Source organism: Oratosquilla oratoria, chromosome 22 (genome assembly GCF_046742065.1).
Source record: "Oratosquilla oratoria isolate Oo_2021 chromosome 22, ASM4674206v1, whole genome shotgun sequence".
NCBI lineage: Eukaryota > Metazoa > Arthropoda > Malacostraca > Stomatopoda > Squillidae > Oratosquilla > Oratosquilla oratoria.
Genome location: NC_134798.1, coordinates 44465299 through 44479307, shown reverse-complemented (window position 1 = coordinate 44479307; position 14009 = coordinate 44465299). Strand labels below are relative to the sequence as shown.

Sequence of the window (14009 nt, the reverse complement as noted above, 5' to 3'; positions counted from 1 at the left end):
TGTGTTTATATGTATACATGTATATATATGTATATACATATAAATATATATATATATATATATATACATATATATATATATATATATATAATATATATATAAATGTATTTACATATATACATGTGTCCTTAGTACCATCATGGTGGCTTAGTCCGATTAGATATCATACTGGAGTTGTAGTTTATTTTCATTGTCGTTAGGTAATTTTATTCAGCTGAGGGAAAAATCCCAAAATCTTAAAAATGAATACCTTAGAGAGGTAAAGATGTGTTCCAATTTTGAATATTGTTTTGTTTATATTGGTGTATGATATTTAGTATTTGATATTTAGTATTTTATATTTTATATTTAGTATTAACGATTGAACTCGACGATTGTAAGAAAAAGTTAACAAATATTTCGGCTCTCTGCTTACTTTTTTGAGAGAAGACTTGCCACGTCAGGAAGAGATCCAGAAGGACTTTCCTGGAAGTATTTGTGGCCGAGGGCAGCTTCTGCCGAGAGACGTTCTTCGGGGTTACAACGAAGAAGCCGCTTTACGAGCGAAGTAAGGGACGCTGAGGCCCGATCTTTGAAGTTGCTGCTGAGTTTTGGCGGGGGTGAGTCTTTGTGGCCCAAGACCTCGGATAGACGGTTGAAGTTGCCTTTGCATCCGTAGAGGGTGGCCAGAAGTCCCGCTCGATGCCATCCTTGGCTCTTCGACACCACCACCTCCCCGGTCACCAGCTCCAAAACAATAACTCCTGCCGACCACATGTCGACGCTTGTGTCCATAAGCTCAGGCCTCTGGTAGCATTCGGGAGGTCTGTACGATTCTGTCGTTTTCTCGAACTCGAAGGGACGATCCTCCCGAAGTTCTGTAAGACCGAAATCTGCAATTTTAAGAGTACCCTTGCTACAAACCAGTAGGTTGCAAGGCTTCAGATCGAAGTGGATTAGATCGTTGGAGTGGATGAACGCAAGACCAGTAAGAAGATCCTGAATGAGCGATTTCATCCACTCTGCCAACATAACGCTTCCCTTCTCGTTCTGAACGGTAAGAATTTCTCTCAAGTTGTGATCAACAAACTCAAGAAGAAGACCAACTTCATTGTCACTGTGATCCGATTCCAAAAACAGGACAATATTCTTGTGGCCTTTCAGAGTTTTCAAAGCTTTGATCTCCTTATGGACTGTAAGCTGATCAAATTCATCAGTAATTCTAGAAATTTTGTAAGCGAAAACTTGATCGGTTGTGTTCTCGATAAGTTTAAAGACGCTTCCGTAGGTTCCTTCTCCAAGTTTGTGAAGGCATTTGAAGCCCTCCTTGAAGAAGACTTGGTCGTTGTTGTCCTCATCTTCTGTGGGACACTTGCGGAGTTTCTTAGGTGCTGGAGAGGCGTCTGTTCCTTCTTGGACTTCGGGTGACCGGCTGCGCTTCAGGCTGGAGGTGGTGATGTCTTCTTGGGTTTCGAGGAGTTGTTTGAGCTCGTTGGGTTCTTGTGGTTGTGCCATTTTCTTTGAGTCCAAATGATGACGTTAGTAATTCTTCGTTTGGTATGGAGTATTGGCTACGAAGACACTGAGTCCGAATGAGGACGTCAGTAATTCTTCGTTTGGTATGGAGCAATGGCTACGTTGACACTCAGACCCATCTAGGATTTTTTTTTTTAATGGGTCAATTCCTTTACATTAGACACCAGACCTCTTGTAACCTGAGTCACATCGTAACGAAAATGACTGGTCAAAATACAATAAAAAATTAAAGTTCTCCTTACTTATATCTTACCTGGATTTTTATTAACATCGAAAGCACATAAATACCCTTACACGTAAATCTAAGTATGAAATATTATGTAGTGTTGCACTTTCCCGCGTACACACACACACACAGACACACACACACACACACACACACACACACACACACACACACACACACACACACACACACACACACACACACACACACACACACACACACATATATATATATATATATATATATATATATATATAATACAAAAAATACAAAAGTGTATAGTGTATATAAACGTTCCACAACTTCTTTAGTATTTACATTTTGTTAATACAACTCTCCACTCACACCTGATTAGATCTGCCCATCTGTCCCCTCACCTTCTCCTCTTTCCTTCCTCTATCATCACTCCATCTTCGTCACACTTTCCCTCCACTTTTGCCACTCAACTTCATAACTTCGTCTCTCTCTTTACGCTTTTTTATGTCCTTATATTGCATGAACATTAATTTTTCATCTTTATACCAATATTTCTTCTATTCTCCATCTTCTTATGAATTATCTTCTTCTTTTTCTTTCTCAACATCATCCCTTTATTCATTACCTTCGTCATATTCTTGTTTGGTAGTGTGTGTGTGTGTGTGTGTGTGTGTGTGTGTGTGTGTGTGTGTGTGTGTGTGTGTGTGTGTGTGTGTGCATGTGTATATATATATATATATATATATATATATATATATATGTGTGTGTGTGTGTGTGTGTGTGTGTGTGTGTGTGTGTGTGTGCGTGTGTATATGTGTGTGTGTATTTGCGTGCATGCCTGTGTGTATGTATGCCTCTATGAGAATTTCATTCGTGTGTGTGCATTAGAGAGAGAGAAAGGGAGTGTGCCGTTACGAGAGGTAGCGGGGCTTTTTTATATATCCGTGTATTCCCAATGTTTACATTTTTTCTGTTTGAGCTTGTTTCCCCTCGGAAGGGGTTTTCATTGTTGTTTTTTGTAATGCTTTAATTTAAGTATGTTGCGAGCAGAAGCTTCGTCTGCTTAAAAATACTACCGTTGTAAGTTGTCTGCAAGCTGTGCTGCAAGATAACATCTCATTATTTGTGCAATGTGCACTTAAAGAATTAGACTTAAGAAGGTGTGTAAGAACCGGTTGCTGTGGTGTGATGTCACGTCACCTCTAGGCGCCAGTCTTGGTCCGATCTAGAAAGATGTACACACCCCACGCCTAGCCAACTCTGTGAGTCTTAAAACTCTTTGTATTTGAGGTTTAGAGTATTCTAGTGCATCCTTTGTAATACCTTTATCTTGTGTAGCTTTTAGCCTATAGTAATTATAGTACTTTTTACAGTTTTTCATCAATTCCAACGTACTATCGAAATCCCCTTGGATCCATCCTGCACGATGGACCAGATCTGCATTAAATTCGCATCAAATATCCCCGTGATTCTATAACCTTCAGTCCCAAGTCTGTCTACGTCACAGACGCTATGATGCTGATTGTCCACTTGATCTGCGGAGTCCCAGTTGGCTCCGCCATAGAGAGAGAGAAAGAAAGAGTACAAACGAGAGCAAGAAGACGGACACACACAGCAAGGTTCTAGTCTCTACTAGATGGCAGAGCGTGGTTTACAAAGACGTAAGTGCGTCAAATGTATAATAATTACTTGCTAGAATTGCCTGAAGGTATCTACTTCACCTCGAGTATCGCTCTCCTTATATCCTCAATCTCGTACCTCCAGAACCTGCTTTCTTCTTTCCTTCTCCTCCTTTTCTTTTTTTCCTCCTCGCCTTTCTCATTTTCATCCTCTTTTCCCTACATTTCCTCATCTTCATTTTCTATTTTTTGTCCTCTCTCTTCTTATTGCTTCTCTCCCTCTGCATTTCTTTTTGTCCTTTCCCTTACCTTCTTCATTTTCTTTTTGTTCCTCCCGTTCTTCATTCTTTTGTTCTTCTTCTACTTATTCCTTTACTTTGTCTTCTTTCTTCTATTCCTTCCCTTTCTACTCTTCCTCTTGCAAGCCTCCTTGCCCATTTTATTTTTGCCTTCGTCATCGTCTTCATCCTTCTCCAACTACTCCAACTTTTCTACCTCCTCCACCTCCTCCATCTCCAAATTCTCCAACTCTTCATCTTCCTCTTCTCTCTCATTCTTTTTACTTCTTCTCTTCCTTCATAAGCTGCAGCATTTCTACTCCCCCCACCTCCAAGTTCTCCACCTCCTTCTCTTCCACCTCCCCTCCACCTCCTCCTCCTCCTTCTTCTCCTTATCTTCCTTTTTCTTATATTCCTTCTCCTATTACCTCTTCCTCTTTTTTGTCCTCCTCCTCCTCCTTCTTCTCCTTCTCTTCCTCTTATCTTTCTTTTCCTATTACCTCTTCTTCCCCTTTGTCATCTATATCTTCTCTCCTCTTCCTCCTTTTATCGATCTACCCCTCTCCCCTTTCTTCTCCCTATTCCCTTCCTCCTTTGTCCTACTGCAGGTAGACCACTTTATGTCACATCGCCTCGCCTTGTCTTCCTGTTACTCTTCCATCTTATCTCAATCTCGATTCTCCCCCATCAACCTCATCCATGGAGCCTCTCCCATCAACCTCATCCTCCATACCTTGTCCCCCAATACTCACTTTAAAGTTTTAATTGTCTCACTTTAATTTCTTTTGTCTCCGTCGAAGTTTTATATTTGAAGTTTATTCTTTCTTATAATGTCCCATTTCTTCACACGTCTCCTTATTTAGTATAACATTTTATGGAAGTGGATGTTTTGGATCTAAGATTGATTCCCAATAGCCATCGATGACTCACTTATCCTTACTGTCCGAGCAACTCATTTTACTCATTACTATCACCATGAGGGGACGGAGAGGGGGGGGGGGGTCGCCGATTTAATGAAACGGCCTTGCTGTGGATGCTGTGTGTCTTGCGACACTGCTTCTGAACCAGGGCAGTGGGCGAGATGCAGGGATGACCCGTCATCCAGGAGGTGCCAAGATAAGAGGGAGGGAAGATGGTGGAGGGGAGTGGAATGTGTTAGGGATGGAATGGGTGGGAGTGGTAGTGGGTTTGATGTGGGTATGTGTATGTATGTGTTTTGTATTAAGTCCCAGCGGAGCTAGCCGATTTAGGGACTGGCTTTTAGTTTCTGAGTGGGTTGATGAGAATGAGTGTTGTTATCGGGGAGTGTAATTTGCGTGTAACACATCTGCCTACATACAACCTGAGTTGTATGTAGGCAGATGCGTGAGTGGGTGTGGGTGGGTGCTTATATCAGTCCTCGAACTGGGGAGGAGTAGGCAAGTATGGCCGCGAGGGCAAGGAGGTGAGCATTGGGTGAGTCGTCTGCCCTGAGGCGGTCGAGAGCCGTGGTGTGGTTGCCGAGGGTTGTGCGTAGTGGCCGGAAATGGACCGTGACGGGCAGCTTGCATTTTGGATGGTGCCAGACTGGATTTCGAGTCCGAGAAAACCGTTGCTTGCTTAGGCGGATGAGGTAGGGTGATCATTTTTCGCATTGCCTCACGGATGGCAATGAGCTCGGCCGTGAGGATGGTGGTGGGGGGGGGGAGCTTCAAAGAGAAGGTTTCCTTGGTGTCCTGCAAGTAGATACCTGCTCCTGTGCGGCCGTCGCTTAGTACCGATCCGTCCGTGTATGCCAGAAAATCATGGGGGTACTTTACAGTAATCATCTCCCTTGCACATGCTGCTAGCATGTGGGGGTCGTCTCGGCGGCTAAGTCCTGGGAGGTCTAGCTCTACCTCAGGGGGAGTAAGGGCCCACGGGGGGAAAGGGTCTACTTGGCATTGGGCTATTTGACGGCGCTCGCCAGGTTGTATTTTGGCCGTCTTGCAGAGTTCCCTCACTGAGACGGGAAGGCCATGGATGGGTACGGGGGTGGAGGCTGAGTTCCATGTCTCATACATCTCCTCGTCGGTGGAGTTTGGTACTCTCGCGGAGCTGAAGAGATAGGTACATGCGTCCCTCTTTAGGCGGTGCCACAGTGGTAGGAGGCCGGCTTCATTGTACACTTGGGCTTGAGGTACACCCTGTGATAGGCCTAGCCCCAGGCGGAGCGCGTGGCACTCCACCCGTGCCATTTTTTCCACAGCCGTCTTGGGGAGGTCGTGGAGGGCAGGGGCGCCGAAGAGGAGGCGGGAGCGCACTAGGTTTTGTATGATAGGAATCAGAGTTTCCCTGCGTTGGCCCCATTTCTCCCGACGGATGGCCCTGATGAGATTGAGGGCCCGTCGGGCACTGAGGCAGACTTGTTGCAGGTGTTTGTTCCATCGTCCGTCGCATTGGAAGATGACCCCGAGGTAGCGGACGGAGGCTGAGGGTTTTACAGCCATGCCGCAGACCGTGACTTGGTTCCACTCCGGGTACTGTCTTCGGTTTAGGCCTATGCCGTGGACGGGCATGTATATCGTCTTGGTCGCAGAGAGGGTAAAGCCAAGATTTGAGAGGTGGTTCACGACTACGTCCACCTGTTTTTGGAATGTCTTTACTTCCGCCTGGTGGTTCGCCGAGCTCTGTTGTGGCCGTCGGTGCTTCGACTTCCTCCAGAGGGCTATGTCATCCGCGTAGGCTGTGACGACTGTGTCGCTTCGTACCCCCTTCCCCACTCCCGCTAGTAGCAAAGTGAAGAGGAGGGGGGCAACGACGGAGCCTTGGGGGACCCCCATGTCGATTTTGGCTTGTGGGCTAGGCGTCCCTCTCCACCGAACTGCTATGGTTCTGTCAGAGAGGAATGACTTCGTAAAACCAAATATTGCTGGGGAGACCCCAATGGATTTCAGTTTCCAGAGGAGTTTGGCGTGCCAAACGGAATCGAAGGCCTTTGAAATGTCCAGGAAGCACGTGTGAAGGACTCCTCTTTGCCTTTGGGCTCTCCGGATGTGCTCGGAGAGTTTCACGACGTGATCGATGACACTTCTCCCCTTCCTAAAACCTGGTTGAAGCTTCGGGAGGAGACCGTTTGCTTCCACATGGTGGCTAAGGCGGTTTAGGACAATCCTCTCGTAGACCTTTCCTACGTGGAAGGTAAGGGCCACGGGCCTGTAGTTTTCCACTAGGTTCCTCTTCTTGCCCACCTTGGGGATGGGGACCACAATTGCATGTTTCCATGCCGTTGGCACCACCCCTTCCCTCCAGCATTTGTTGTAGATCGCCAGTAGGGCTCCTTGGTAGGAGTGGGTAAGGTGCCGCAGTAGAGGGTACGTGATTTGGTTCGCCCCTGGGGACTTCTTGGTGGCTTTTGTGACCCTAAGGGCCCACCTCAGCTCGAAGAGAGTGAGGTTTGTGTCCTCCCCTTTGGGGGGGAGAGGTCCATTTGGTCTTCTTGGGCCGCCCTGAAATTTCGCTTGTCAGCTTGAAGGCTGGTAGAGGAGCTCGCGCTTGCAAAGTGATTCAGGAAGCTTGCCGCCTTATCCTTGGCCGTGCGCAGCACCCTTCCGTCTGGGGTCTTGAGGTCGCCGTCGGGGGGGTTGTATTGGCTCTTTATCACTTTGAACCTCTTCCACGCTTCCGGAGATCTAGTGTATCCTCCTTGGTGTTCTTCCAATGATTTAATTTAGCCTTGGCTATGGTCTTCTTACACGTAGCTTTGGTCTGTTTCATTGCAGTATAGGCAGCCTCCGAGCCTTCTCTCATGTATCGTTGGTAGGCCAGTTTCTTTCGTTCGACAGCTTCCTTGCACTCGTCCGTCCACCAGAGATGGCCACGCCTTCCCTGGCTGGTGGCAGTCACAGGAATAGCCGCCCGGGCCGCCGCGAGCACAGTGTCGGTGAGGAGGGAGTTTAATTCCTCTGTTACGGGCGGCTGGTATGTGAAGATACGTTACGTATAACGGATATGTGCTTAAGAACCAGCTCACTTCTAGAAGCCACTGTAGGACTGAACTATCTGGTCAGGGCCTAGATAATTCGTAAGACTAGAAGTAAAGGTAACAAAGAAGATTCCAGGAAAGGAATATTAAACTAGCGATAAAACTAGTAAACGAAATTATTAATGGAAAATATTTACAGGCAATCAACACAAAAGAGAATGGGCAGTAGGGTCAATGGGACCGTTACATGATTATAAGAATATGGAAATTATCGTTCAAATAAGAAACACAAGATACGTATACAATATGGTACTATCTAAGTACAAAGAGATCAGGAACATGCATCAAAATAAGTAATAAGTACAAATATAAGTAAAGTAATGCAATGTATATCAGACACGTAATGTAGGCAAAAAGGGTGATCACTTCACACCAATCGTCTCATGAGTCTAAACTTCCAGTTTTTATCAAGAGATAAGATATGCGAGAAATGACGACGAGTGAGCGATTTCAACCGCTTATATACAGTACCATTGGACCGGAAGCGGAATACTTCCGGGTGAGTGTGCGAGTGAGTGAAAGGGGGGGGAGGAGGGTAAGTTAACACACGTCAACATGGGTAGTTTTAGGACCCTCGACTCGCTTGAACAATCTATTTATTTAGTAACTGTCAAATCTGTGCGCTCCGAACTATTCAGGATATCGCTTGTCTGTTTGTTCTACAAGAGTGCGCACCTCTCTCCGCACGTAGGCAAGATTACATATAGTGGACGGGCGTTACTGCTTAACATTGTTACAATACATACATAGACAAGAAATATGAACATAGTTATGTAATACAAAGGAACACAATTCTATAACATAATTACACATATGACGTAATATCTAATATTACGTTACACCTCTACCGGGCGGGTGAGGTCGGGTGTGAAGTGGGCGTCGACTAGACGGGCTTGGTAATCCAGTCCGCTTTTCCCAGGTTGAATTTTTCATGGGAAGGTGGAGGGGAGATTGTGGGGGTGAGGGATACGGTGATAGTGATGGGGAGGTGGTCGGAGGATAATGGGTCGTCCAGGACCGCCCATTCGGTGATTCCCGCGATGTTGGGGGACACGAAGGAGAGGTCTATGACGGAGGTACTATAATTCGGGTTGTCAGGCATCCTAGTGGGTCCACCATCATTAAGGAGGACAACGTCGGCTGTGTCCAGTTGGGAGGTTATTTCCGGGGAGGAGTGGGGGTATCCGTCTTCCCAGAGGGCGTCCCGCCGATTAAAGTCGCCCACCACAATCCAGTCATCAGGGAGGGCACCCAGCCACTCGAAATGGCACGTCGTAACTGGATTGTAGTAGTTTAGGATGTGTATCGATCGGTCGCCTTGTACGGTGACGGAGGTTACCCCCCCATAGCCCTCTTCCAAGGGAGGGCCCGGAAACGACCCGGGGCGGGCAGCCAGTCCTTTGGAGACGTATGTGGCGGTGCGCACCTTGCCGGTGTCGTCTGTCACGGAGAAAGGAGGGAAGTGAAACCCTGGCAGGATTGGTAATTTGTAGGGTTGGGTGTGGAGAGATTGTAGTGCCAGTACCTGATAGGAGCTCCCCGCCAGGTGCTGCACTAGGAGGTCCCGGGCGGTGTTGATCGCCCTGCAATTCCACTGTAAGATTTTAAGCACAGCCATTTTTGGTGATTTCGATAATTGAGCTGAGGATCACGAAGATCCCATCCAGGAGTTTGGCTGCTTGGGGGCTGGAGCGGGCTAGGTCCCTTTGTAGGGACTCGACAGTAGCCTTCAGGTTTGTGATGGTGCTGGCTGCGGATGGTGCATCTTGGGTGGTGGGCGGGGTTGGTGAGGCGAGCTCAGATGAGATCGCGCTGTCATTCTCTTCCTCGGGAATGCTGTCGACATCATCCATGGGGGTGCCGTCGTCCTCGTCCATGATGGGGGGGGGGGGATGCTAGGTGAACCTGTCCCCCGATCTTTGGGCTTGGCAGTCTTGGACTTCCGTTTCTTTGCTTTAACCTTTTTTCGGCCCTCGGTCCCAGTGGCAGGGATGACTTGGGGTGGCCCTGCTATCTCTTCGGAGGGGGAAGTTCGTTCCGTGTGTCCGGTGGGGGAGTGCCCCCCCCCCCCCCGATTGATAGTGGTTACTGCGGGGGTTTGCGGGGGTGGGTGTGAGTTTGCTGTACGGGTTGACCCTCTTAATATAGGCTCTCCAATTGACCTGATGGTCACTGGAGCCAGAGGCCGAAAGGTCAATAGTAAGTGCTTTCCTGTCCCACTTCAACTGGTAGCTAACAAGCCTAACCCAGTTACATAAACTTAAAATTACACACACAAGAATATTATGCACGCAACAAAATGAAAACCTTAATACTAATCACAAAGAAAGAAAAAGGACAATGATAATTAAACGGCAACTCGACATTGCGCGAAGCACATGTTCAGCCAGTCGGCCGGTGATTGATAACTGTTGCCATACGAATATCATTTAAATAAAATTACCAATACATCAGTACGACGCAGCGTACGTCTTGACAAATGGTATCTGAGATTCAAAAAGACCAGTTGCAAGAAATCTGGTTAATTAAACGGCAACTCGACATTGCGCGAAGCACATGTTCAGCCAGTCGGCCGGTGATTGATAACTGTTGCCATACGAATATCATTTAAATAAAATTACCAATACATCAGTACGACGCAGCTTACGTCTTGACAAATGGTATCTGAGATTCAAAAAGACCAGTTGCAAGAAATCTGGTTACAATATGAATTAAACATTGTAAACTACAGAGAAATGAATATAACCACAATAAAATAATAAAAGAACACAACTTGGCAATAATGACGCCCCGAATGCTAACGGCCACGGCTACTTGACCTGAGAGCAAGGGAATCACAATAAACCGCCGCTGCTTTGACCATTGTTAACGAACTGGGTGTGTCAACTATGGTCCACAGCTGGGGGATAGAAAGGGGGGGGGGGTAGAAAGGGGGGGGAGGGGGGGGGGGTGAAAAATGTGTGCTGGTCGACTACTTGTGACCACCACTACCAAGAAAGAAAACACGTGACATCAGGATACGTGACACTTGTAAGGAGGAAAAGCCTTTGGTATATGTATGTATGTGTGTATGTTATACTAGCACTGGTCGGCAGATCGGCGGAGTGATAAAAGAGGAATTTCGCCGATTTTTAATTTTTCTAATTTCGGGTTTTCCGTCGTCGGCGGGCCCGTTACCCAATGAATAAAAAAGTCTGGCCACAAGAACAATTAATAATCCACAGAACTGAAAAAAAAAAGTTGGCTGGATTGTGTATATCTGGATATGGAGAAGGCTTTGGACAATTCTCCTCACAAACTATTGGTGCAGCAACCTAACGAGAGAATTCCCGGAAGACCGATTTATTGGGTTGCCTATCAAAGGGAGGTACATAACTATCCACAGTAGGTCTCATCAAATATCGCTATGAACATCCATATCTGGTATAATGGTTGTGCCCCATACACACACACACACCTGGGTAACCGTCTTACAATAGATAAGTACGTATTTGTCCATAATTAAAGCTGGACCCAGCACTGAGTGAACACTTGTCATGTTCCGTGTAAGTTGAGCTACAATGCCAACTAGAGACATTGAGGTCAGGTGGAGAATAACGATGTGAGCAAGCGAGGAAATGGAGGAAACATGAAATGAAAAGAATCGAACTGAACTCTCCCGTCACGACCCACCGGGAAACTTATTCCAATAATCAAATAAGTGGTTGGCGAAGTTGGTTCTTCTTATTCTTGCGGTTTATTGCTACCGTTCCTCGCCGAGGCGCGCGCACACACACACACACACACACACACACACACACACACACACACACACACACACACACACACACACACACACACACACACACACACACACACACACACACACACACACACACACACTACGGCGGTCTGGGTTCGAATCCCGGCCAGGGCTGAAAAAAGTTCAGTATCGTTGCGCTGCGGGTCGTTACTCCAACTCTCGTGGGCGGGGAGTTGGGGTGTGTGTTCGTGTAAGGTCACAACATTACCCATAGATCGGTCATATATGAGCACTGAGCTCTCTTCCGGGAGGGAAATAACTGTCGATCACGAGTCCAACACGTGATCCAAGGGCATGGTGAAACACACACACACACACACACACACACACACACTTGCGAAAAGGGAGCTAATGATGTTTTTACATGTGCTGTTAGAGTCGTCCTGGAGACAGACCGTCCGTCCGTCGCCAACATCAAGATCTAAGAATATAAGGTCTAACCACTTCCGACCGAATTTCGAGGGAGTTGGCGCAGCGGGCCCGTGAACGTCACCTGGCTGCTCAAAGTGGGGTTAGCGGGTCCTATAGCTGTCAGTTGAAGCTGGTCCGTCGTTCAAAAATGACGTTGCCTTCGCTCGCACTGCTCCACGCAATTAGTTATATTCTGACAAATATTATATAAAATATATATAAAATATTATAGTTCCTGTCTATATATATGAATATATAATATATATGATATATAATATATATATATATATATATATAATATATAATATATATATATATATATATATATATATAATATAATATATTATAGTTCCTGTCTTCCTTGGCGTTTCATAGTTTTCTTCAGTGTATCACAAAGAGAAAATGGACTCAGCCAAATGACGTCAGAAGCTGCGCATAGAATGTAAACGGTCTGACCTGTATATTTAGACCTTGGCCAACATGTTCCACGTAAGTAGGGCCGTTCCTCTCTGTCTCCTCTGTGGGACCTTTGCCTGTTTCTGATAACACTTCAGGTGCCCTGTGTCGCAGAAAACGCCGAATTGGTCTTTTAGATGCGCGGTGCAACGTTTCTACCGGAAGAGCTCCTTCAAATGACCTGACGACTCCCCCGTGAGCGAAATGAAACGTTGTGAACAATTGTCGTCTTTATGTGATGCGTCCAGTGATTCTTTTTTTGTCGTTTTATTTACTTTTTTGTGGCATGGGGTTCGTGCTTTGATGTCATTGCTGCGTGTGTGTGTGTGTGTGTGTGTACGCGCGCGCGTGTCTGTATGTGTGTGCGTGTAGGCATGTGTATGTGCGTGCGCTCGCTCGCATGTGCATATGCGTACGCGTATATTTCAACACAGACTGACATAAAAAGAAATGCCACGGAGAAGTTTGAAAAACAGGAGAAAGAGACACATCAAGACTTATTTGGGAAAAAGAAAATATGCTAAAAGAACGAAGAAAAAACCATTATTATCTCAAGTCATAAAAATGATAGAAATACAAAAAATATATAGAAGAATAAGCTAACTATCCATTTTCTACAAAGTATTTACGAAAATACTATACAGTCGATTAATCCACTAAGTAGAAATTAAACTGGGAGAGATCCAGTGTCGTTTCAAGAATGCAAGAACAACGATGAACCATATTTTCACAGTTAATGATGATGGAGAATCATTGCGCATATGATAAACCACTCCCATTTATTTGTAGACTACAAACAAACATGTGATAACCCACACCGAGGCTCAGTGTGAAAAATTATGTAACATTTTTAGTTCCTAGAACATTGATAAAGTTAATTAAAGTATACTAAGTAGATAGTAAGTGTACAGTGACGGTGATAAAATATTTTATATGTTTTAGATCAGGGGTTCTCACTAGGGGTGAAATTCACCCCCAGGGGGAATTTTGTGTTTTCTGGGGGTGAATTGTGACCACAGTAAGTTTACGAGGTGAGGAAAGCAATTATAGGTTTTGGCCTATCTGGCCTGTCATCTGGGCTGGAATTATACCTGTGCTGACCCAAGTTAATATTAGGATTAGTAGAAGTGTTACGCCGTGCGATAATATCTGCATATTATTTAGAATGCACCTTTTGAAACTGACAATCTTGGAAAGGAGTGGGGAATGACATTCTGACAAATGGTGAAAGAGGTGCATGAGCCAAGCAAGTCTGAGAACCCCCGTTTTAGAGTGATTAGCGGTCTGGGACAAGAGCGCGTTTTATCGCCTGCAGTTCTTGACCTAATTTTAGTAAGGGTTATCAGAGGATGCGAGCAAAGAAAGGGGGTGCTTGGCTTAGTAACTGCATAGTTGGAAAGCTGCCATATCTAGATGATGTGTATTTATTGGGAGAGAACCTTGAAGAGGTACAAAACCTAAGTGAAAGTTTGGTAGAAGATCAGAAAAGGGTGGAACTGGAGTTCAAGGAAAAATGAGAAAGATTCTGAGGATGAAAAGATGAAATCAACCGAATGAAGAAGTCCCATTAGGAAATATGGCTACTAAAAGCGTTGAAAAATAATCCCTTTATTCATTATCTCACTTATCCACTTCTTTAATTGATTTGTGGAAATATCACTTGCGGATGACGTCTCTCACTCGTTCTTTTTGTTCCAGACGATCTTCCAAGTGGGATCGCTTC

At 45.5% G+C, this 14009-nt stretch overlaps 3 protein-coding genes across 3 annotated transcripts in view; 1 reads left to right on the top strand and 2 right to left on the bottom strand.

Moving 5' to 3' along the window:
* Window positions 1–411: 411 nt before the first annotated feature.
* Window positions 412–1494, bottom strand: LOC143037364 (cyclin-dependent kinase 5-like). The gene has a single exon (XM_076205502.1). It carries the CDS (start codon window positions 1492–1494, stop codon window positions 412–414), a length of 1083 nt encoding a protein of 360 aa, XP_076061617.1.
* A 3451-nt stretch (window positions 1495–4945) lies between these two features.
* On the bottom strand, window positions 4946–9494 carry LOC143037363 (uncharacterized). The gene is made up of 4 exons (XM_076205501.1): window positions 9230–9494; window positions 8588–9057; window positions 7237–7550; window positions 4946–6995 (listed from the first exon to the last, which is right to left on the bottom strand). Exons 1-4 carry the CDS (start codon window positions 9492–9494, stop codon window positions 4946–4948), a joined length of 3099 nt encoding a protein of 1032 aa, XP_076061616.1.
* A 2816-nt stretch (window positions 9495–12310) lies between these two features.
* The window catches only part of LOC143037362 (uncharacterized), a 12044-nt gene continuing 10345 nt past the window's right edge, over window positions 12311–14009 (top strand). Inside the window, exons 1-2 of the mRNA XM_076205500.1 lie at window positions 12311–12319; window positions 13985–14009. The exon at window positions 13985–14009 is cut by the window's right edge and continues 110 nt beyond it. Coding sequence (XP_076061615.1) covers window positions 12311–12319; window positions 13985–14009 — 34 coding nt within the window. The remainder of the gene's footprint in view (window positions 12320–13984) is intronic.